This window comes from Haliotis asinina, chromosome 9 (genome assembly GCF_037392515.1).
Source record: "Haliotis asinina isolate JCU_RB_2024 chromosome 9, JCU_Hal_asi_v2, whole genome shotgun sequence".
In the NCBI taxonomy this organism is placed as follows: domain Eukaryota; kingdom Metazoa; phylum Mollusca; class Gastropoda; order Lepetellida; family Haliotidae; genus Haliotis; species Haliotis asinina.
The window spans coordinates 8,088,860-8,111,911 of NC_090288.1; the positions used below are offsets into that span (position 1 = coordinate 8,088,860).

The following is a 23,052-nucleotide window of genomic DNA, read 5'->3' on the forward strand; positions in this document are numbered from 1 at the left end:
GTGTGATCTTACGTCCATTTAGCAATCGTTTAGCATAAAAATGGGCTTCTACATTAACCAGTATAATGAATCGAACCTGTACCTTCGCTTGACTGGCGATCACTTTACCCAGTGAACTACCCTGCCGTTTAAATGCAGACAACTGACAATCAGTTCTTGCAAGGCATTTAGAAGTTTGCCGAACATGACCACATGATGCGTTTTTATGGCTATCAACTTCATTCAACTGATGAAGGAGCGGGAATTGTACAAAGAAAAGAAATAATTTCTTACCCATAAAACCGCGTCATGTAGTCAACCAACTGTCATATTTGTTTCAATATGTCTCACATTAATTAGTCACACTATACCAGATCTCGTAACAAAACAATGCCTGACCGACAATTCTACTGACAAAGGAGTCACTTCGCCGTAGATTGTAAATCGTTCCCCAAATTACTGTATCGAATAGGATGATTGCAGCGATTGCTTGGGTTCAACGGCTCACAAATGATTAAGCTGTGTGAGTAAATGAAGATGGCCGTCGATAAGGTGACGCCATTGTTCCCGCTCACGGTGCGCGGACGAGAAAGACAAGCACTTCCTGTATGCGCTCTGTACAGGTGTTGGGACATTGTACATGTAACAAGGACTGACTTAAACACAAACAAATCCCAGAGTTTTTGTTACACTGTCTTAAATAGAAACAATCAACAAGACACGCAGATTGTAAGAAAATATTGCACATCTGCAGGTGTTTTGATAACGATCGTAAACGGTGTTGACCTTTTCTGTTGCCCGTGATTATACGTAATGGAATTATGTATGTTGAAATGGACGCTAAGCTTTCGAAAACGTTTCTTTGATAACATTAATGTGTCATCCTGGGTCAGTAACGGTATGAGAACGTTTTCAACTCCACAGTACCTTCCACATTGTGTGCGATATCACAACGGTAACATTTGTGGAATGTAGTTCACGGGTACCAGTGCAGTGGGCAAGTTTCTTCACGGATAATTGACGAAGTTTGCAGCTCAGTTTAATAATTATTCAGTTGCTCTGGAATTTACTTTGTTGTACGACCCCCAGGAACGCGCGCGTGAATATACAGCCCAGGGAGCCCGTAAGAAGGCTAGTTTCGACCCGGTGATCTACACGAACTTTTTAAACCGCCACCCCCGAATCTCCACTTTACCCCCACAGGTCGACTGTTCACTGCATGAGGTCTTCACTGTCCCGGGGTCATTATAAATAGAGGAATATTATCTGGATTGATATGAAGTGGAGGTGTTTATTGTGAATTGAGACCTCTTGGCAAGACCCCCTACCCTCGCTTGGCCTATACCCCCGGGGTGATGTGTCACTTGACACAGTGTTATTCCGACCTACACAAGCTGATGATCAGCTTTATGTGATCGATCGTTCCATATTCTGGCTAAAATACTTTCAATGCATAACTCTCGTTTAACAATAACCAAATTGCCTTTTTGAAAAAGTGGTTAAATAAATATTTATCCTCAAAGAGGCAAAATGCCAAAATTCTTGTATGTGCATATAAATATTCCATTCTTTAATTTGGATGGCTAATGTTTTTGTAAGAGTACGATAATAAAGGGCAGATTCAATTATTCCCAGGTTCAGTGAGTAAGATGGAAATGAACTACGGGCTGAGACAGTATTGATTGCAATGCCCTTTTTGCAGGAATAACAATTTAATCATATATAACTGTTTCGTTCTACCAAGTATTGATTATAACTTTACGGAAATACACCACGGTGCAGAATCTATTTCACTGACACACACACGCTATAGGTTCAAACAGTGGGTAAACATACGATTTGAGGAGAATTGTCGGTGATTCTGTTCGTATGCTTGACAGTCTGTGTGTAGTAGTAGCCTAATGGTTAGAGTGTATGTTTATTATGTCATAAGTTCCGGTTTCATTTCCACGTGGGTACAATATGTGAACCGGATTAGTGGCGAACCACGCTGTGATACGGCTGAAATAGTGATAAAAACGGCGTAAGGGCTCACTCATAAAAAGCGACAACATGGCAGCCACAAAGCGCTCCCTTCAGTAGTCTATATGCCTGTCTTCTGTCCGTGCGTCCGTCTGTCGAAATACACTCACTATGATAACCTTGTCTTTAAACACACTCATTCCATTAGTTTGTATTTTTGTTTTTGACAAAAGGAAGCACTTTGAAGCGCGTAGCTGGACGTTATTTTCGTGTAAGCCAAGCCCTATAGGTTGCAACGCTTTGTCGTCAGACTGTATTGGGGGCTTGTTCAACCTTTTTAGCAACAATCACGTGTAAGCCCGGGCTTTTTTTCAATCTTTGGGAGCTACGCCCCTGACCTTGACATTTTCGATAAGCCAACATACCTGCCAAAAGTCAACCGTTTTTCAACCCCGTAACTGATACTTGCACCCGTTGTGAAAAGACCCCATTGTTTGTGTGCCGTATTGTTAAATCAGCGTCCAAAACAGTAATGACACCATGACGTGTATAAGAGCTTATTACTTTAAAAAAGATTAAAGAATATCCGAATGAATATGTTGATGAGGCGTTGTAGGTCAAATTAACGCTGTCATAGTATACTGAACAGCAAAAGAAACGCAGGTTTCGAAAAAAGTGAAATCCCCAAACCGCATGTTACTGTCGTATATTTAAAAACTAGTGAAAAAACAAAGTTATGTTTCTTTTGCTTATCAGTACACACACACCTTACCTTACCTTACCTTACCTTACCTTACCTTACCTTACCTTACCTTACCTTACCTTACCTTACCTTACCTTACCTTACCTTACCTTACCTTACCTTACCTTACCTTACCTTACCTTACCTTACCTTACCACGTGGTAATAAATTCCGGCGTCATCGAGAGTGGTATATGGTTTATCTATTCAGATTTTCTTCCTCGACTCGAGGTTTTCACCTCCCACAATACCTCGGTTCAAGCCTACGAATCACGACTTTCTAATAGACATTATAATGCGCGGAAAACAAACTCCCAGGACTCATGCATGTAGGCCAGTAGCGTGTCTCTCTCACCCCGTAACCCTCCCATCAGGACATGTTGTTAAAAAAATACTCAACTCTGAGAGATTCTTTTGATCAGGCAGCGTGACGGCCACCGCGGTGCACGGTCTATCCGTGCGCGTTGTGCCGCTAACGTTAAAATGACGTAAAATGGAACGGTTTCTGGGAACGAACATGGATCGTCTCGGAAAAACGTCGATATGGCTGACACCCATTGTCACAATTATGAATTTTATCGGAAATATTGAATATTGCCATTAACTGACATCCTCTGTTGGCGGTCGCTTTGATCTCTAATGGCTAAACGCCTGTGGCTGCGCATTGTTACAAAACTAATGTTTGAATAATCTGAAATAAAATTTTATTACTTTGGAAAGCTGCAGTCTGTTCACAAATATCTGAAAAGAAATTATCAGCCTGATTCATGATTATGTTACAGTGTGTAAGGTCTTTTAAGCTCGTCATTGTTAAACGTGTGTGATTATTTGAGGAAGAGGGACCACGAGCGAATCAATGTAAATACATTATCAAATCGCCTTGAATCAGAACATTGTTGTAAATTATCTTAATATATTAATGGGTATCCTACACAGTCTCTAATAAAGATATTATGCAAAATAATAATATTCGTAATTTGCTCCGTATATCAGTATTACACTTTATGGCAGTATATCAATGAGTGATTGAGTTTTCTTAAGCCGATTTTAGCAAGTTTCCAGCAATATCACTGTACTGGGCACCATGTTGGGAGTCGAACCTGGCTCTTAGGCGTGACGAGCGAACGCATTAACTACATGGCTACCCCATCGCCCCAATGGCAGTATATAATTCATATATACCAGTGAGCCTATATAGAGGTTGTAGAGTATCCCTGAATAGACCTGACGGGTGAAGATACCTTTGGATGAAGGTGATCCTTCTCTACAGTCAGCGTTTATTCATTTAAATGTTTCGTCAAACTCACTTTTAAGAAAGTAAGTTTCACGGTCATGTGACCGACTAAATGCCTTGCAGAGACGCCGCATGTCGTAACGAGTACGTAGGTTTCGGTGGGAACTGTTTGCTGTAAGGAGGCAACAATACAACTTACAACTCCTTACAACTGTTCCCATTTTCAAAGATGACGTTAACATTATCAGAAAGATTCACAACAATCACTCGTCGTTGTGTAGGTGTTAAGCATTCCTCGGCGGTGAGTAAAATAACCCATCTAGTGGTTAAGACATGCTCCTAGTTATCAGCTGTCACTAAACCACGCCCCCCCCCCCTTCCCCCTTCCTTGTGCGACGCTGCTATTCCAGCCGTGTATCCGAGCCGAGAGATACAGGACACTGGAATCTTGATCATGCTCCGGTAGCCTGGATGTCGCATGTCTTCTGTAGTGATGCTAGCTGAAAGATCGAACATGGGATATTCGTGAAGATGGTGGCAGACACAACATGTTTTGTGTAACTGCTTTAAGATGGCCGTGAAGATGCGGGTTACAGGTGATCTTCGGTAACCCATGCGTGTTGTAAGAGGCGTCTAACGGGATCGGGTGGTCTGGCTGAGTGTGGCATTTATGAGAGAGAGGGGTTGATGGGGTGGGGTGTGGGTGAGGGGTGAGGGGTGAGGAGGGGATTGGAGGTGGTGTGTGGTAATGAACTTGAACATTCAGTTTGTTAATTTTACTTTTCTAACTACATACATTGTTCATTTTATTCTTCAGTCTGATTGTGGTCACATCACCACCACCTCGGTCGAGTTTTACGTCATTCCATTTCGTATTTTATAGGACGGTTGCTCATTTAACATACTCTACACAATTCTATTACACGATATAATGGCACAGGAAACACCTTGCAACACACGTGACGACACACTGGTCTGTCGTCTGCCCTTCGGTCACGTGATCAGACCGGCTCACAACCATACAAACATCACGGTTGACAAAAATAATCCCTAAATTGGGAGAACAAGGGAAAAGAGTGAGATGACAAACTCCTTGATTTCCATATAAATCGTATCTGTTTAACGTTCTTTCAACAACGAATAGTCATATCGGTGTTATCCTCCTCGCCCTTGAAGAAGCACGTTCTGGCGCGTGGAGCTGTTTAACGTTGAGTCGGGTACGGACCATACGGCGGCTTCTTCTGCCGATGACAAAACCACAAAGAAGCGCGAATTACCGTAATCCACTGCGGTGTATTCATACACAGCCGTCCCAATCTTAGCTTATCTTCTCCTCGTCGTAACAGTAATCGAATCATATTCATGAAGCTATTTTGGTCGACATACTTTCAATGGCTTGGAAATTGAGCGAGGCAGCTCATCCTTCTTGAAGATCGAGAGAGGAGAACCAGATGGAAGATCGTTCATGGTGGATAGGGGAAACGCTGAGAGTACTATGGCAGAATGGCGTTAAGCTGATTTTTTGCGTAATCGGCTCTAGCCTTTTTTTTAAGTTGAGATTTGAAATAATTACTTTACACGAGGGTTGGGCTCAATGCTGTGAGGAAATCTGTCACCACGAGTATTAGTTAAATCTGAAGTGATATAATTCTATTATCAATAAAAGATCGAGATTGCTTCAAGATTTGTGGAACACACTCTGTCCCAATCAATGAAAGACGGCATTACTATTCCTAACAATATTGATTCTGTAGGGATATTAATGCATGTTATATTTATACCAAAGGACATGAATTGCTCAATGGTGGTGCAAAGTTATTTCCCTTAGTTATCAGGATCCGTGGAGTAGATCAAGTACAACGATGTCGCATTGTCCTGTTCTGTCCACGTTGCAGTCGCGCAAGTGGTTCACGTATCGGATCGTGTCGGACTCCAGAGATTAAATACTAGTACTATTACAATCTGCGGCTCATTTACCTGAGAAACGCCCTCAAATAGGTTTGAAATATAATGCAACACTGAAAGTATGCATTGAAAAGGAACTTGTACAGGTGCAGATCAGAGTGACCTTGATGCCAAGAAGATCTTAAGACAGGCCTTCAACAGTCGGATCCGTGAGCTTGTGTTGTTGAACTGGACACTGGAACCAGGATCGAAGCGTCACATTGCCCACACGTAAAGGCGATGATTGCCTACTTTTTGTCATGTGTGCCTAGATTATAACCTTTCAGTTAGAGGATCAGTGACCTGCCTCGAGCCAAGAACAAGATGAAACTATCATTCATTCATTAATTTGCTGGGACTGCGGTAGTAGTAAAACTATAAACTCCTAGGGAAGAGCGATACTTGTATCTAAAAACTGCATATACATGTATTCAATTGCATCGCATAGTTTTTATACGGAAACTGAGCTACACACTGCCGTCAGCAGTGAAAGACGATATGCATAGTAGTTGAGAAAATGAAATATTGAGGACTGTTGAGCGTGTGCCAGTCGGGAAGGGGCGTTCACAGTGGGTTGTATTTTATCCCGTAGTCTTAATAAAAACATTCAAGTGGACTTTATCTTCCCTATCCCTGATTTGTAGTGCAGACAGATTCGGAAAACAGGCGATAAAAACTGAACGAAGACTCCCGTCAGCACTACAACCAACCCTTAGAATAGATACGCTCTCACATTGAGTGTCGAATCTCCCTAAATAGCTCGATGTACAATTTGTCTCGATCAGGAGAACATCCGGGGACCCGGACGCAGCACGTAACTGGTACCGCCATTGGTACACGCGACAAAGAATGCGCTTTGTGTTTGTGACAGACAGGGGCCTATAGTTTACAGTTGTTTGCGTGAATGTGAAAAGGTGCTGAACAAACAAGAAGGGTTTATTGTACGCTTTCATATTACAAGTAGACTGGAATTTAGCCTAAAAAATAAAGTAACCATATTAAAAATACACACTATTTATTTATATATGATTGATTTCAGAAGCGTTGGGGTGGCCGTGTGGTTAAAGCATTCGCTGGTCGCGCCGAAGACCCAGGTTCGATTCCTATCATGGGTTCAATGCGTGAAAACCATTTCTGGTGTCACCAACCATGATATTGCTACAATATTGCTGAAAAAGACGATAAACCAAAATCACTGACGTAATTTCAGACTAACGTAGACTTGTAGACTGACAACTAGTCACATAATTTACTGAAAAAACGTTCATAGTGACAAAAAATAATATAATGAAAGGGAGCCCTGAGACTTTCTTCATGTACGACAGACTACTAGACTTGCCAAATCATTCTATAGCTAGACTTTAGGATTCATATCCAGTGTATTCGTTAGGGTCATTCATATTCTGTATGTTTTACGGCGGTATTCGAAGGTGACCTGCGCGGGAACGGAACTTTATGGTTTATCTGAAATGGAGCGAGAGCGCTTTTGCATTTCCATAGAATATGAATTTTCGTATTTATTTTCAGTCTGCCTGTAGCATTCTCAAAAAGCAATTGACAGTGTTCATATCCACTATAGTAGTTACTCCGCGTAGATTCAGAATATGTACATGCAATGCTTTTCGCAATATTCCCGCAATATCATGGCGACGGACACAAGAAACGGGCTTCAAACAAGGTACCCGTATGGAAAATGGACTGGGTCTTCAAAGAGACCTTGTCGTGCGCGACTTACTAGACTGGATGGCCCGGTAATTTGGTTAGGTTGTGTCATTGTATCCCAGCTGTATAGATCGTTGTACATGATGTCAGTCACTGGATTGCCTGGTCCAGGCTCGATTTTTTTACAGACCGCTGTCATGTTTGTCATTAAAGAAAAAAACAGACGCACAAAAAACAAACAAACAAACAAAAGATCGATGCCCATGATGTCAGTAACTGGGGTAACTGGACTGTCCAGTTCAGGCTTGATTATTGTCGGACTCGTGTCACAAAGCTGGACACACAAAACATCACTGGCCTCATTCCCTCATTGCCGATGGCTAAGACTGACAATTTTAAATGGTAATAAAGATGGACAAAATAATAGTCACGTCGGTTGTGATGTTGACGATGAGAGCTTTCGTGTCCTGAACACATTGATTGATTCGTCAAGTGAGTGCGTAACGCCTCTTGAAATATTATCTCAGTCATATCACACTGGGTCTGTTTGATGTGGGAGGAAGATCCGAAGTAATGCAAGTTAGCTACTTTTGTGAAATCTACGAAGACGATAAAGTGCTCCTTATTTTGAAACATAATACAGAGCCCTGATTAAATTCTTAGATCACTGACTCTGATGTCCCCAACCGTTGTAAAGGGCGAGTAACATGATCGGGTAATAATGCTTGACGACACAAACCATCTTATCCCAGCTGCACAGATCGAAGTTCATAATGCTAATCACTGGATTGCCTGGTCCAGATCAAGCGCGTAGTTTTTACGTATAAGCCCATGGGTTGCAAAGCTTTATATTTAAATATATTGAGAGCTTGCCCAACCATTTCTTGTCAAAATCCTGTGAAATCAACGATTGTGTTTGTAACGGTACACCCGTGCATGCTATTTATAGATAGTCGTTATACTGGTGGGATATTGCGGTGTTGATCAAGGAAGAAACGAAAGGCCAGCCTCTACTCCATATGTATGTATACCTTCTGAAGCCATGTTTGCTCCATCAACGACACGTCACTGCACTGTTGCATCAACTGTTGTGGACTCAACGACATTCAATCAATCACATACGTCAACCAGAGATAATTGAATTACACTCGTTTCTCTAAAGGCTGATCTAAAACTAAAGAATTAGATCGAATATCGGACTCAGCTTCTATGGGTCTCAGAATTAAGACAATTATGAGTCAATTTAATAACACCGCTACAAGGAATGACATCTTTTAAAACTGAAATGCATTTATTTTGTGTCAAATATTAGACAGGGCCCGATTCATAACAACCGTTTGAAAGTAATTATGTAAAAATCAAATTTCGATTTGAATTTTTATGACATCATTTTCTGCGCATTTGGTTTTTTGTTAGGATTTGATACAGCGTAACAGATTTCATCATGTCGAAGATTTGACAAAATCGTATTCCTTACAGGATCAAATGAGGCTAACGCTAGACATTTTAAAACAGTATCATTAAGAGAAGGAGCTATAGATTTGGAACTCGCCCCTCGTGACATCTGCCCATTTTAACCGAGACCCTAAATCTCTATTGCCATTAATGTCAATATGAGAGTCGTCAATGATCAGTTAACGTCAAAACAATAATATCTTTGAGAAAAGATAAGCACTGTTTTGGTACTTCTTTAAAACGGATTTAAATGAAATGTGATCCGTATTTGAGTGCATGTATCCCGTTGTATATAACAAACGCCAATGGATAGTTTCAAGGAAGACATCATCGGACGTTCTGAGAACCTCTGATTCCAACTCGGGAGATAAGCCGGGAACTCTTGAACACTACTATGCAAGTAAGGTTTGGAATGATTAATACATTCACATTACTTAATAGACAGCTTTGTTATAAATGCTGAACATGCATATTCATGACACTTAATGACGATTGGATGAACGTGGTGTTTTTATCGGTTGCAAACTATTAGCTCAACGTGGCTACATTCTGATAAACAAAGATATATGGCGGATGTGTCATTAACGTTGCACATGCTGTATTGATTGGTGGTTTATTGTATTCCTCTGTTGTTTCCTTGCATTTCATTGCGTACGAGCACTGTTTCATTTTGCCTTTCCAACTTTCCCTTTGTCTCGAAAAGTTTTCCACCACTTCCAGCCTATGGTGTTTACATGGCGAAACGTTTGCAGTTCAATTCAGCATGATCTTTCTACCAGAATTGTACACATCGTTATGACTCTTGTAGAACATGTGTTTAATCAAGGTTTAATGTGTAGTAACGTATTACATAGATTTTTGAGCAGATATTTGGAAGACATTTCAAAATTTGAAGCATCCGAGTTAAAAATGATATCCGGTGCAATTCCCCATTTAGACTGGTTACTCTGTATGTCCTTGCTTCCATGTGAACAACTGACTTGGCTTTGCGTGTATTTGTAATATACATGTGGACATGATTCGCTAATCTTATCGCGAACATCGGGAATCATGACTATTTGACAGTGATGTTTTTAAACACATGCTAAAGACGCTAGGTTTGCAATCGACCCTACTTTGGGCAGACATTTCTGATAAATTTGGAACAGTTTTGACGTATTTAGTCTTACGACTTTTCTTTGGGTGTGCTTCCTTTGTGTTGTTTTGATGACGTGACCATGGTTACCCGGGTGTTTCCTTGCTTACATGACCTTGTGTGACTGGTTTCACAATCGTTTCTTTGCTTACATGACCTTTTGTCACTATGTTACTTATTTGTTTCCTTCCTTGCTGTGCGTGTCATTGTGTTGCACGGGTTATCATTGCTTAGGCGTCTTTGTGTCATTATGTTACTCATGTTATTCCTTGCTAACTCGACCTTGTGTCATTGTGTTACACGGGTTATCATTGCTTAGGCGTCTTTGTGTCATTATGTTACTCATGTTATTCCTTGCTAACTCGACCTTGTGTCATTGTGTTACACAGGTTATCATTGCTTAGGCGACTTTGTGTCATTGTGTTACTCATGTTATTTCTTGCTAACTCGACCTTGTGTCATTGTGTTACACGGTTATTTCTTAGGTGACCTTGTGTCATTATCTTGCCCTGTTGTTTCCTTGCTTACCCGATCTTGTGTCATTGTGTTACATGGGTTATCTTTGCTTAGGCGACCTTGTGTCATTATGTTGCCCATTTGTTTCCTTGCTTATACCACCTTGTGTCACTGAAATTGTAATTGTAACTTTGACTTCGAACAATATGCGCAAATACGCTATAATGTTACTGCAGTTTCGTCACATAATTATCTGTTTTGCTGTCCTTCAGACTGCGTGAATGGAGGTGCTTCCGTCAGGGCAGGACGTGTCTATTCTTACATACTTTCAGCATTGATGTTCAATGACACACTGGTTTAATGTAAGCCGCTATTTCTCCTTTCACGATCCGTGTCTGTACAACAATAAAACACTTAACCATTTCCTGAAAATTGCTTGAATGGACGTTTTATGACTGAGATAATACTGTCACCATTGATTTTCAGTGCTCAGTTGGTATTATTTATATTTAGCTATTTTACCTTCTACGAGCTTTGGATTCTGTTTCGGTACATAATCAAATCGGATTATGTCACCTACAGACATTTAAGGTTCAGCATATGGACACATCACTTTCTGCTCGCCATCTTCTCGCCGTGACCATTGTCGTCACGTGATAATGTAACCTGTGCCTATTACCTGGATAGGTATGATACTGACTTAACAAACATATCTGGACTCTTGGACCTGATCGCAGTTGGACATTATCCTGATTTATAGAAAATGTTCTCTTGAAGACTAGCTTCCTGTCTCACCTCGTTTGGTCTCATTCTCGGTTAAGCTGGTTACGTTACTGGAATGCGCCACAGGGTCCAGCGCACAGTAATACGAACCATATCACTGACGGAGCCTTGTCACAAACATTTTCATTTATCATTTTAATAACTAATATTTACTTCTGCTGTTTTGTGGAAACCGCATTTGATGAATTATGTGTCCAGAGGAGGGATACAGTATCAAATCTGTCTTACTTAGGTGATTCCTTGGAATCGTAGCATATCGTCTGTATGGCTTATTGTGATCGAGGTTCCCAGCATCGGTATTACGTTTGTCCAGGGTGAAAACCGTGAAGATCCGGGTTAGAACTGATCTTCAGTGACCCATGCTTGTCGTAAGATGCGACTAACAGGATCGGGTGGAGATGCTCGCAGACGTGCTTGGCACATGTCAACGTATCCCAATTGCTGAGATCGATGCTGGTGATGTTGATCACTGGATTGTCTGGTCCAGACTCGATTATTGACTCGTGAAAACCCGGGTTTGAAATCATCTCGTGCAACCCATGCTTGTAAGCGACTAACGACATCGGATAATCAGACTCGCTAACTTGGTTGACACATGCCAACGTGTCCCCAGTGATGCTCATGCTATTGATCACTGGATATTCTTGTCCAGACTCGATTACTTACATATAGCCGAAATATATCACTGCGGCGTAAAACATCAAACCAAAGCCTACTCACTCACTAACTCACTCACTCACCAGTCAGGTGGCAGTTCAAATAATCCAACCAGCCAACAAACCATTAGGGAAAGGTCACTGACTAGTCAAATGTATTATTATGTTTCCACTGCCGTTTATATTTGATCTGTGGGTACAGCTTAGAATATCCACTCTCTTTAATAGAACAAGATCGCTTTGATCCTGATAAAGAGTGACAGCTTTAGGGTGCATGTAGTTATATAATTCCATAACGTACCTGTAAATATTACCCTATAATGATGAGAACGCTTGTCCTCTCGTAAAATATATGGCGTCTTTATGCTTGAAAGATAGTCGAATATGGCCCCTAGTCGTTCTTTTGTGCGTCTTTTGAAAAGAAGAGCAATTCAGTTTCAAATTAATTTACTCTTGGCTTAATACGTCGTTACATTTGCCAATAAAACAATAATTGCAAAGATATAAACATAATAGTTAATATCTCACAAAAACTACCTATATTGAGCTTTTCGGGTTGCTATTCACACAAACTTACCTGAGCGGCAAAGATCAAAGGGTTTACCTGTTTACACACCGCCTTTATCACACAGAGGTCGACTTTTATCACAAGGCAAACTTTACCTACTTTTATGTACAGTTCGAAATGCGGATATTTATCACCAGGTAGGGAAGTTGGGCTACCGTTGGGGGCGAAATTAATCGGGTAATTGTAGGTCTGTGTCCAAAGCCCGGCAGTGTAGAAATTGACCAAATGATTCGGACAACAGTAATGTATTCATGTATACGTGGACAAGGATAGGTGAGCTACACCTGGGCATCGAGACAGTGTGATGTATGCTAACATCTTACGTGTCAAATGCGTCTTTAGTGACTTTTCTCTAGGGCCGTGCCTCGTATGCGCAGGCTGCCAGTGACAAGATCTGAATCTGGGTGCCCTCGTTCAACCCACCCTAGTGTTATGATTGTCATAACTTAATTAAGGTATTAGATTTAAGGTCATCTATTTGCTCAGATCGCTTTGTTTTGCGGCATCCTGTATAAATATCGCGAGTGAGTGAGTTACGTTTTACGCCGCGTTCAGCATTATTCCAACAATATCACTGTGGGGCATCAGGAGTAAGTTATTGAGTGAGTAACTGCGTCAGTGAGTGAGTGAATGAATGAGTAACTGAGTGAGTGAGTCAATGAGTTTCTGAGTGAGTAACTGAGTGAGTGAGTGAATAACTGAGTGAGTAACTGAGCGAGTCAGTGAATGAGTGAGTAACCGAGTGAGTGATTGAATGAGTGAGTGTGTGAGAAACTGAATGAGTGAGTAACTGAATGGGCGAGTGAGACTGAATGAGTGAGTAACTGAATGAGAGTGAGAGATTGAATAAGTGAGTCAGTGAGTAACTGAGTGAGTGAGTTTAGTTTTACGCCGCGTTTTCGCAATATTCCAGCAATATCACGGCGGGGGACACCAGAAAATGGGCTTCACATATTGTACCCATGTGGGAAATCGAACCCGGGTCTTCGGCGTGACGAGCGAACGCTTTAACCACTAGACTACCCCACCACCCATAACCGAGTGAGTGACTGCCTGAATGAGTAACCGAGTGAGTGAATGAGTGAGTAGTTGAGTGAGTGAATGAATAACTGATTGGGTGAATGAGTGAGTTAGTGAGTCATTGAATGAATGAGTGTGTGAGTAACTGACTGATTGAATGAGTAACTGAGTGAGTGTATGAATGAGTGAGTAACTGAGTGAGTGAATGAGTGAGTAACTGAGTGAGTGAAATGTCATGAACCACGACACGTCTTCTCAGCATTTTTCAAATTATTGCATTTTTAGACGACGTGGAACAAGTTAGACTTGAGGATTAAAACGTTTTCACGTTTTCCCTTCGGTGAAGATTTTTATTTTTTCACATTTTCTTCACTTTTTTGTAAATCAGTTACAAGGTGATTTTCAACCGATGGTCGATCGAGTCAAGCCTACCAGCGTTTTATATAGACTAACACTTTGTCTCTGAAAATATGAGTTTGTGTGTAACAGAAAAACCCATTTAAACTGAAAATTTAAAAAGGATCTCCATGGAGACCAGATATTCAAAACTGAACCTGGGTGAATCTAGACTTGCTTCATTTCGTTCCTCTGCACGTACAGAATCGCGCAAGTCTGTCACTGAAGTATGAACATAGGTTCGAAGCTTGCTACAATAGTGGGGTTATGCGCTACATCCCAATATCACATTTTCAAGATTAGACTCATTGTGACGAAAAACAATATTGACCAAAGCCTGTTTGTCTCCCTGCGCCGCCATCTTTGACGGTGTTTATGCCGTTTCGTAATGCTATGACTGCTGTTTTGTACCTTTCTCGGGCGCTCTTGTAGCTGATACGCGAGTTTTGCTTCCATTTCAAAGAATTAGTTTTCCATTACAGAGCGTTTGTTTCTGTTTTTGAGGATATTGTTGCAGTTTTGGAAGTCTATTTTCCCATTTTGGTGATTTTTGTTCTGGTTTGGCGTATGAGAGTTAAGTTTTGATTATTTGTTCACCGTTTTTATGTTAGGCCTGAGTTATTGTTAAAGCGAGATTCTGGATGTGGTTCCAGCAAACCATTCCATCATTTTAACATCAGTTGGAAAATGTACACCTGTACTATCAGCAGGACATCCTCGCTTTTCAAGGGTAATATCAACGTCATAAGCTTAGAGGTGGTAATGTATTACGAGGAGCGTGTAATTGGTTGGTGGTTGTGTAGGTTTCTCCCTCAATGACTGGCTGGGTTGTGCACGTGTGACGTTTAAGTCGCAGAACTCGAATATGTCGATTCCCTCTCATCAGCCCGCCCCTTCGAGAGCGGGTTGTCTTTTTCTGGGTGACCATGTTTGGAAGATTGACTCCTGAGAGTTTATGGGATTGTTAAATAAATCGCCTCTGTTCGCCTAGCAGAAACTGGGTACCCAGTGGGATACGTCATGTGATTATAACCTTCAGCTTGGGTGATCCGGGATAAGACTTTGTGATACGCTGTTGAATAGCTTCGATATTGATACCAGGCGCCACAGACACTCATTACCATCACCATCAGCATCTGTTATCTGCAGAATAGAGAAAAATGCCCATTGCAAATCTCAGTAGTGCGGATAGCGCCCGCAAACCTATGTTTCAATAACAGTCGATGGAAATATTCATCTTCTGGGGCACGCGCTTAAGCTAGTAATTAGTGTTTTACTACATACTATTTACCTGACAGTGACATGAGACACATAACTTCCATGGTAACAAAACCGACAGAATTTCCAAATGATTCCATGCCCTTCATTACATTTCATCGTAATGCAGAACGCGTTCATGTAATATGTTTACCATAACACACCAATATATTACCTATATTCCTGAAAACTGACACAGTTAATACATTCGTATAAAATATATCGCCTTGTCGCAGAGAAATAAAATCACAATTTCGCATCGAATCACGAAAAACGCGACTGCAGTTCGAGTTGACAGTGTGATTTAGATAAATGAGGTACCTGGTGCACGTAGGAAAATAGACTCTAGGCTTGTATTGATTAAAATTTCGCCATATTAGGTAATATAAGCTGAACTGTTGCATGATATTAATATAGATTTGTACATTTACAATACGATATTTTCATCACGTTCTGGAAAGATATTTTTCATTCAGCATCAAAGCTGACCAACATATTGGTGAAACAATGAGATACGTATAAATCTCTGCAGGCCAGTTGTCATGGTTACCCCCATAGTAACCACGGTGACATTTTAGAATGTGTACGCGACTAATTTTACGCGTCCATTCGAGCAGGGATAATCTACAACTGTATATAGCCTCCCTGGTTCGAGAAAATGTTTGTTTTATGTCAATCAATATGCGCATATTGGCGCATAATATATATTCCTCAAAAGAAGTTTTACAGAACTCCCGAGCCTTTCTATTTTAGTCTAAGGAGGCACACACGTGAAAATATATTCGGTGAGGTGGAACATTTAAAGAGTAAATACAAGGCAATGAAGTAAAACATTTCCATCATTGCCTTGTATATGTTTGCAGGAAAACCGTCCATGGATAGTCAACGTCTTTATATCAACGACGGCGACGTTTCGGTATAGGTTTATGCCACACATCTATAAACAAAAATAATATTTTAAATTAACATGTGTAGATAATAATATTATCACTGCGTTTTGACTCAAATGATTGACTGTTTTGATACGAGTTTGTGACACCTCCCTTTCCCCTTGTGAGTCCGACTTATATAAGACACCGTAATCGTACAATGGCGAGATGGTATCGGCAACCGGTTCGAGCACCTCTTTCACCATCACGTGATGAGGACCGGGAGAGTAATCTCAACAATGAGACATACAAGTAAAACAGTCCATATTTTCCTATCATGCCGTCTCCCACCGTTCCTCAATAGTGACACACCATTGAGGGGAGATATGTCACCCGTTTGTTGACACGAGAGGCGATAAGTGACGAGCTTAGCCAGCTACCATCAGCCATGTTGTGTAATCGCCATCTTGAAAATGATGAAGTGCCCGGATTGAGGCAGATTGGTTTGACATGACAGCGGTGGTCCGGCAGTTCCTACAATTAACTGTGTACACTGCGATACACAGGGCGTTAATTGTAAACACACAATTATCCATCTAAACATGCCAGAGACGGAGTGGTACACGTATGAATTGATACATGGAAGATCGACTGCATGGGAGTTGATTGTCGTGGCACTTTGGATGGGTACTGCGTTGTGATGGTATAGTGCCGTAAAAAACACAGAAATGTTTAAATACGTGAGTCGGGGTATTTCTAAAAAATTAACTTCGACTCAAAGAGTTAATGTTAATTAAAATATGTTATTTCAATATGGGCCCGCCCATTATAACAGTGTCTGAAGGACAGGGAATCATGCCTATGCTTTCAAAATCTCTACGTACAACAATGCTATAGGCAAATCTAAATTGTCAATACAAAATGGTCTATTTACACAAATTGGTCCATTTACGACCAAACAAATCTTAATCTAAGATGATATTGCAAAAGGTATTCTTTCACCAAGAAACAAAGTGTGTATTTCTTGTCCTCTTCGAATGGTACTCAGTTGTCCGAATGGTACTCAGTTGTCCGAATGGTACTCAGTTGTCCGTAGGGATAATTCCTTTCAATTCTGAACGAAACTCATCATTTTAACGTGTTGTCATGCAAGTAGTACTAGGTATACCAAGAGTGAGTGAGTTTAGTTTTACGCCGCTTTTTAGCAATATTCCAGCAATATCACGGCGGGGGACACCAGAAAATGGGCTTCATACATTGTACCCATGTGGGGAATCGAACCCGGGTCTTCGGCGTGACGAGCGAACGCTTTAACCACTAGGCACCCCACCGCCCAGGCATAACCATGAACGTAACGCAATTCTAGTCCCAGTCAATGCAAGATGAACATAGTTCCGCAAAGCCTTGTGTTCCCTAGTTTTTACTAGTGAAGGAGTGGGTTTGGTTTTACGCCGCGTTCACCAATATTCCAGCAATATCACGGCGAGGAACACCAGAATTGAGCTTCACACGTTGTGTCCATGTAGGGAATCGAACCCGGGTCCGATCTACTTCTTCAGCCAAATAGCTGAGTGTCTGTCTTTGAAAGTGTTATATTTTCACTTTTCAAAAGCATCACAACTATTTAACAATGATTTCTCGTCTTTCGAATTCTAGTTTACGACTATTCCTCATTGGGTCGACGATGGCAATAATGCAGGAGCTAAAACAAATTGATTCGTTATTTGGTGATGCGTTGAACATTGTATCTTTCATCCATTCGTCGGTTACTCAGCTTTATAATCCGATCTCTTGAACCTCATGCCAGTCGTGAGAACAGCTTAAGAAGGCGGTCAGGCTCATAAGCTTGAAGTGAGGACCAATATGACAGCCTGGGGGGTACAGAGTTCGGTCGTCACGCCCCGGGTCTGGGTTCGATTCTTCATAAGAGGACATTGTGTGGCACCAATTTCTGGTTTTGCCTGAAGTTAATACTGTCAAAGGCGGCGTGATGATCTCGTCTGTCATATAGATCCTGCAACAACTATACATAATACAGCTCATACAAGTGTGGAATATGTGACAAGTCTAGTTTACCACAATTTCAGGTTGTCCCAAGACTAAGATAAGATCTGTTCCCTCGCTGTCAAGCCTACGCTAGAAGGCAACCTCTTTTTTACACTGAGCTGCTTCGTTGCCCTTTTTGGCTGGTCGTCATGCCGAAGGCCCAGGTTCGATTCCCCACATGGCTGCAATGTACAAAGCGTATTCATTGGATCGCTAAAGGCGGTGTAAAACTAAATTCACTCACTCATTGTCACTCTTGTAAGGAAAGCGTGTGCGATGATTTAACGCGCATTACGTGACTTATGTGACAGGCACGCTGACTTCATTGACACTATCACCGGTTCCCAGTTGCGTAGATCGATGCTTATGTTGTTGATCTCTGGATTGTCTGATTCAGACTCGATTATCTACGGATGGCTTTCATATAGCTGGAATATTGCTGGGTGCGGCGTAAAACTGAACTCACTCACAGTGCCATATAGTTAGATGCGTATCGCCATGCCCAAATGCGTAGATTGCTGCTTAAACTGTCAGTCATCCCGGTTTGTCTGGTTCAGACTTGGTTATTAACAAACCGTCGTGATATAGCACAAATCACCCCAGGCTCTGGGGTTAATGTGTGAAGCCCATTTCTGGTCTGGCGGTGTAAAACCAAACTCACTCACTCGCTGTCTTTAATTCAAGTTATTCAGAGGAAACAACTGATCGATTTAACCAGTTTTCGCGATAACAGTAATGGATGGTTCAGAAAATCCAAAATAAGATCAGTTCGCCAAGGCTGAAGTACACATACACGTACACACGAAGCCGTGAGCGCCGTCATGGGGTTTTAAATTGTGGTGTGTCTGGTTTACCCTTCGTGGCGTGAGAATATTTCACGGGCTGAGTGAAGTCACCGAGGGTTATAGTAGAGTTAATCCCTAAACATATAAAATATAGATTGATATCTGTCATATTACCGGGGAAAGCACGTCTACTGTCAAGTGTCCTGGCCGCCATATTTGTTACATGAATTTTTCTCGTCCTCGTTGCCGGTGGGGACATTTGAATTGTTCTACCCCCTGTGTCTCGCGGGATGATGGAGTTTAATGGCGTCACGTAATCATGACACAATAATTTCACTGTGTATTTGAAAGTAAATCGGGCGAAATGACACGTTAAACACCAAACTGCATTTCATTCATTCAATCTGCCCAAGTTGGTTTACTTTTTAAACATAAAAGACTAATCGGGCAAATGAAAGCATTCGTCTGTGATATAGGTTAAAATTGAAACAGAAGAGGATGCCATTAGTTGGTGATGTATGCTATACAACATCATACCTGTGTTTTGGTCTGGGTTCCGACTCATAACGTTTCGAGAGCGTCTGTAATTTAAAGCCATTTTTAAGTGTATACTTTCTTTTTCAGCGCCATGACAAGTTTCTTTAATTTACGAGCCTTTGCCGACACTTCAGCCATATTATCTCATGGAACATTACCAATGCAATCAAATGTGGGCATCGAAAATGAGTGAGTGGTTACAGCGGTCGCTCGTCATGTCGGAGGTCCGGGTTCGATTCCCCACATGGGTAAAAAGGGACATTTGCGCTGTCTACCGCCGTGATGTTTCTGGAACATTGCTAAAAGCGGCTTAAAACCACACTTACTCACTCCATGGTGACTCTGGAGTCGAGAAGGTTCCGAGGAGGAGCCGAGCCGAGCCGAGCCGAGGAGGTTCCGAATGACGACATTTGTTGTACATAGTGGATTAGGTGGTCGTAAGTGAATTGGATGGTCAGACGTATGACGTGATTGATGTCATTGTGTTCCAAAGGTTTGGGGCATTGCTCGTGAAATCAATCACTGGTTTGACCTTTCGTACTCATTTACATGCAGCTGTCGCTAGAATATTGCCCAGAGCAGCAATATACAACATTGCGACACTTGTAACAGCGGCATTCGGCGCCGACGAGGGCCGTGGCTATAAAAAATGGAAAGAGGTCTGGTTTCCTGTATACAACTCCATGGATGTGATAGGTCTCGAAACCGCGAAGACCGGGTTAGAACTGGTCTTCAGCAACCCAAGCTTTTTGTGAATCGTGAGTAATGGGATCAGGTGGTCTGGCTCGCTTGGTCGACACGTCACCATCATCATAATATCATAGTAGCCTAGTTGTGTTGTTCGGTGCTCATGCTGTTGCTCACTGGATTATCTGGTTCAGACTCGATTATTTACACACCGCCGCCATAACTGAAATATTGCTGAGTTCGGCGTTAAACCACAAACCAAACACCCAGGGAAACAGGTATCACAAAGACCTGTTGTGGATTGCGTGTTGATGACCTATAGAAAGACTTTCACCTGGTGCAGCGTGTGCCACCATCTTGGACTGATGTTCATTTTATCGATCATCCGTACCTTTGACGTGACTAATATTCTCTCGCTGCAAAGCAATGACATAACACTATCCAACACGATGCAAAAACAGATGGGACGTTGATGAACAGGATTCAAAATCAATGAATGACTACGGCTAAATACACTCAGAGGAGCGATATCACGTTGTCGATAGTATAACGGCGCTACAGCGAAACAAACCGTTTGGTCTTTGTGAAGGCAGACCGTGCGTTTGATCAAGAGATACAGAGTGCTTTTAACATTGACTCGGCGAGACATCGTGGCTTCGTGTCATAAATTACGAACTCTTTAAAGCTTAAAGTGAATAACTGTTAATATTTGTGTCAGTATTCGCACAGTAAGTGGCCGACGCCGTTCGGGAACCATAGGCCAGCGATGGGTCCTACTCCTGTCCAGCTACCGTCGACACTTGCCCAACCCCGTGTTTGCAATGCTTTCACTTCGCAAATCCCTTAGTCGCGTTTCAAACAAATTCATTCAGTTGTTATTTTGCTCTTTCTTACTGCCTGTTTACACACGGTTGAATTAAAGCGATAGTGAGACTTTCATCTTTTGATAAAACCCGTACTACTTTGCCAGCACAGATTTAGACACCGAGATTCCATATGAACGGTGGGCTGGCCACATACACATTCATAGAGTTTGATTGCAAAGTTTGGGGTGGGTCCGACCAAATAGCTCTTTAAAGACAAAGATAGACGCGTTTGTCAAACGTATCCTAACGGGGACATATTTAAAATCCGGTAGTATTATAAGGGACAAATAAACCACACTAACCAATGAAAAGCCTGGAGCGAGCTATAAGTCCAATCCGATTAGGCGGTGCAAGATCAAAGGAAAATCGCCGTCCTAGCGCGTGCGGTGTCTATTGGGCCCTGCGCTCTCCTGTTAGCCAAATCGATAACCTGTAATTAGATCATGTGTACACTGACCCCTTCTTCAGACAATATAGTTTTGTATCCCTATTTCGCAATTCTATGCCAACACCAGGCTGATTTGAAAACAGGTATTAAAAAAGGTTGTGTTAATATCACGTTGTTAGAGAGAAATCACGATTTGGATATAATCACGAAGTGAACGTGATTCACGTGAAGCTCGCGCTGTATCATTTTCATCTGAAGCTAAGCATTGTCGGTGTTTTGAGCGTATTAATCTCATGGCACAGATGAACGAATATTTACATATGAAAATATTCGTACATATCACACCTTCCCGTACAGCTGTCTAACCGAGGCCCATTCAAACAGTCGACAGTGGTCGGAGTTGTGTTAACTGCTTTGAAAAACATCCCTTACAGTCTGCGAGAGGCCATGTTTGCTCAGGTTATGAGAAAATAATTGTTCATGATGTTTATCCAAACATATTGTTGTCTGTGTGATTATCCAAGGCCGGGATACCGAGATAGACGATAGCAGCGTTCACTTGTCGCGCGCCTTGTGACGTCACAGCACGATCTCGCCCAGCGGAGTGTGAGAGGCTGTCTCTCTCCAGTGTCAGTTGTTCTGTGCTAGCGATCGCGGGAACATATTCAGTGAGAGAACGGCGCTTTCAGTCGGGTCTGGATGATGCGGAAACTCTATATGTAAACATGGGTTTCGACACGGAAAAATTTGTCAATGGTATAACCGATGATAAAAAGTGCGCGCTGTGTCATGGAGTTTTAGACAATCCAGTCCGTGCACCTTGCCAACATGTGTTTTGTTCAGGGTGCATCCTTCCTTGGGTGGTACGTCATGGGAGCTGCCCCCTCAAGTGTCAGGCTCTCACCCCAGGGGACTTGGAAAACGTGCTGCCACTGAGGCAGGTGATACTACACCTTAGGGTCAAGTGCGACTTCACAGAGCGGGGATGTACTGAGATATTACGACTGACAGATCTGGTTGAGCATACCCAGGAATGTCAACACCGGCCCGTCTGCTGCAGTAACCCAGGGTGTGGGGCAGTGGTCAGTCTCAAGGACCTGTCGGACCACGAGGAAACCATGTGTCAGTATAGACCCGTGGGGGTGTGTCAGATTGGGTGTGGTCTTGTCCTTTACCAAAACACGTCAGAAGAACATGATTGTATTGGGGCGTTGAAGAATCACATCAACAATCAAAATCTGAAAGTTGGTGGTTTGGAACAAGAGATTAAAAGGATCTCGTTTAAATTTACGAAGAGGGAAAAGGCCCTTTTGACACAAGTATCCAGCTTACACAGTGAAATCCAGCTTCAAGCTCTCCGCTTCCAACGGAAACTCAATGATTACAAAAATCAGCTTGCTAGAATGACGAAACTCGAGCAAGAAATAGCTAAGGTAAGCCAGACATCTAATTAGATTATCTTCGTATGTCCATCCAAAGGCCAGACGATATATCGTATTTCTCATTTAATCTTCTCAGATTATTAAAGCACTAGGGGATGTGAACACGACCGCTGTATTATACCTGCTGAATCTTCAGGTGTCTCTTGTTATCGCTCGAGCATCAGACAGCGTCTGTTTTTGTAAC

General features: G+C 41.9%; 1 protein-coding gene across 2 annotated transcripts in view; it reads left to right on the forward strand.

Moving 5' to 3' along the window:
* The window catches only part of LOC137295711 (E3 ubiquitin-protein ligase PDZRN3-like), a 425,331-nt gene that overhangs the window by 126,027 nt on the left and 276,252 nt on the right, over positions 1–23,052 (forward strand). Inside the window, exon 1 of one of the 2 annotated variants that reach the window (XM_067827227.1) lies at positions 21,787–22,859. The exons of the other annotated variant lie outside the window; for it this stretch is intronic. Within the exon in view, the coding sequence (XP_067683328.1) occupies positions 22,152–22,859 (708 nt within the window). The 5' untranslated portion in view covers positions 21,787–22,151. Of the gene's footprint in view, positions 1–21,786; positions 22,860–23,052 lie in introns of those variants that run through there. 2 annotated transcript variants of the gene reach the window in all.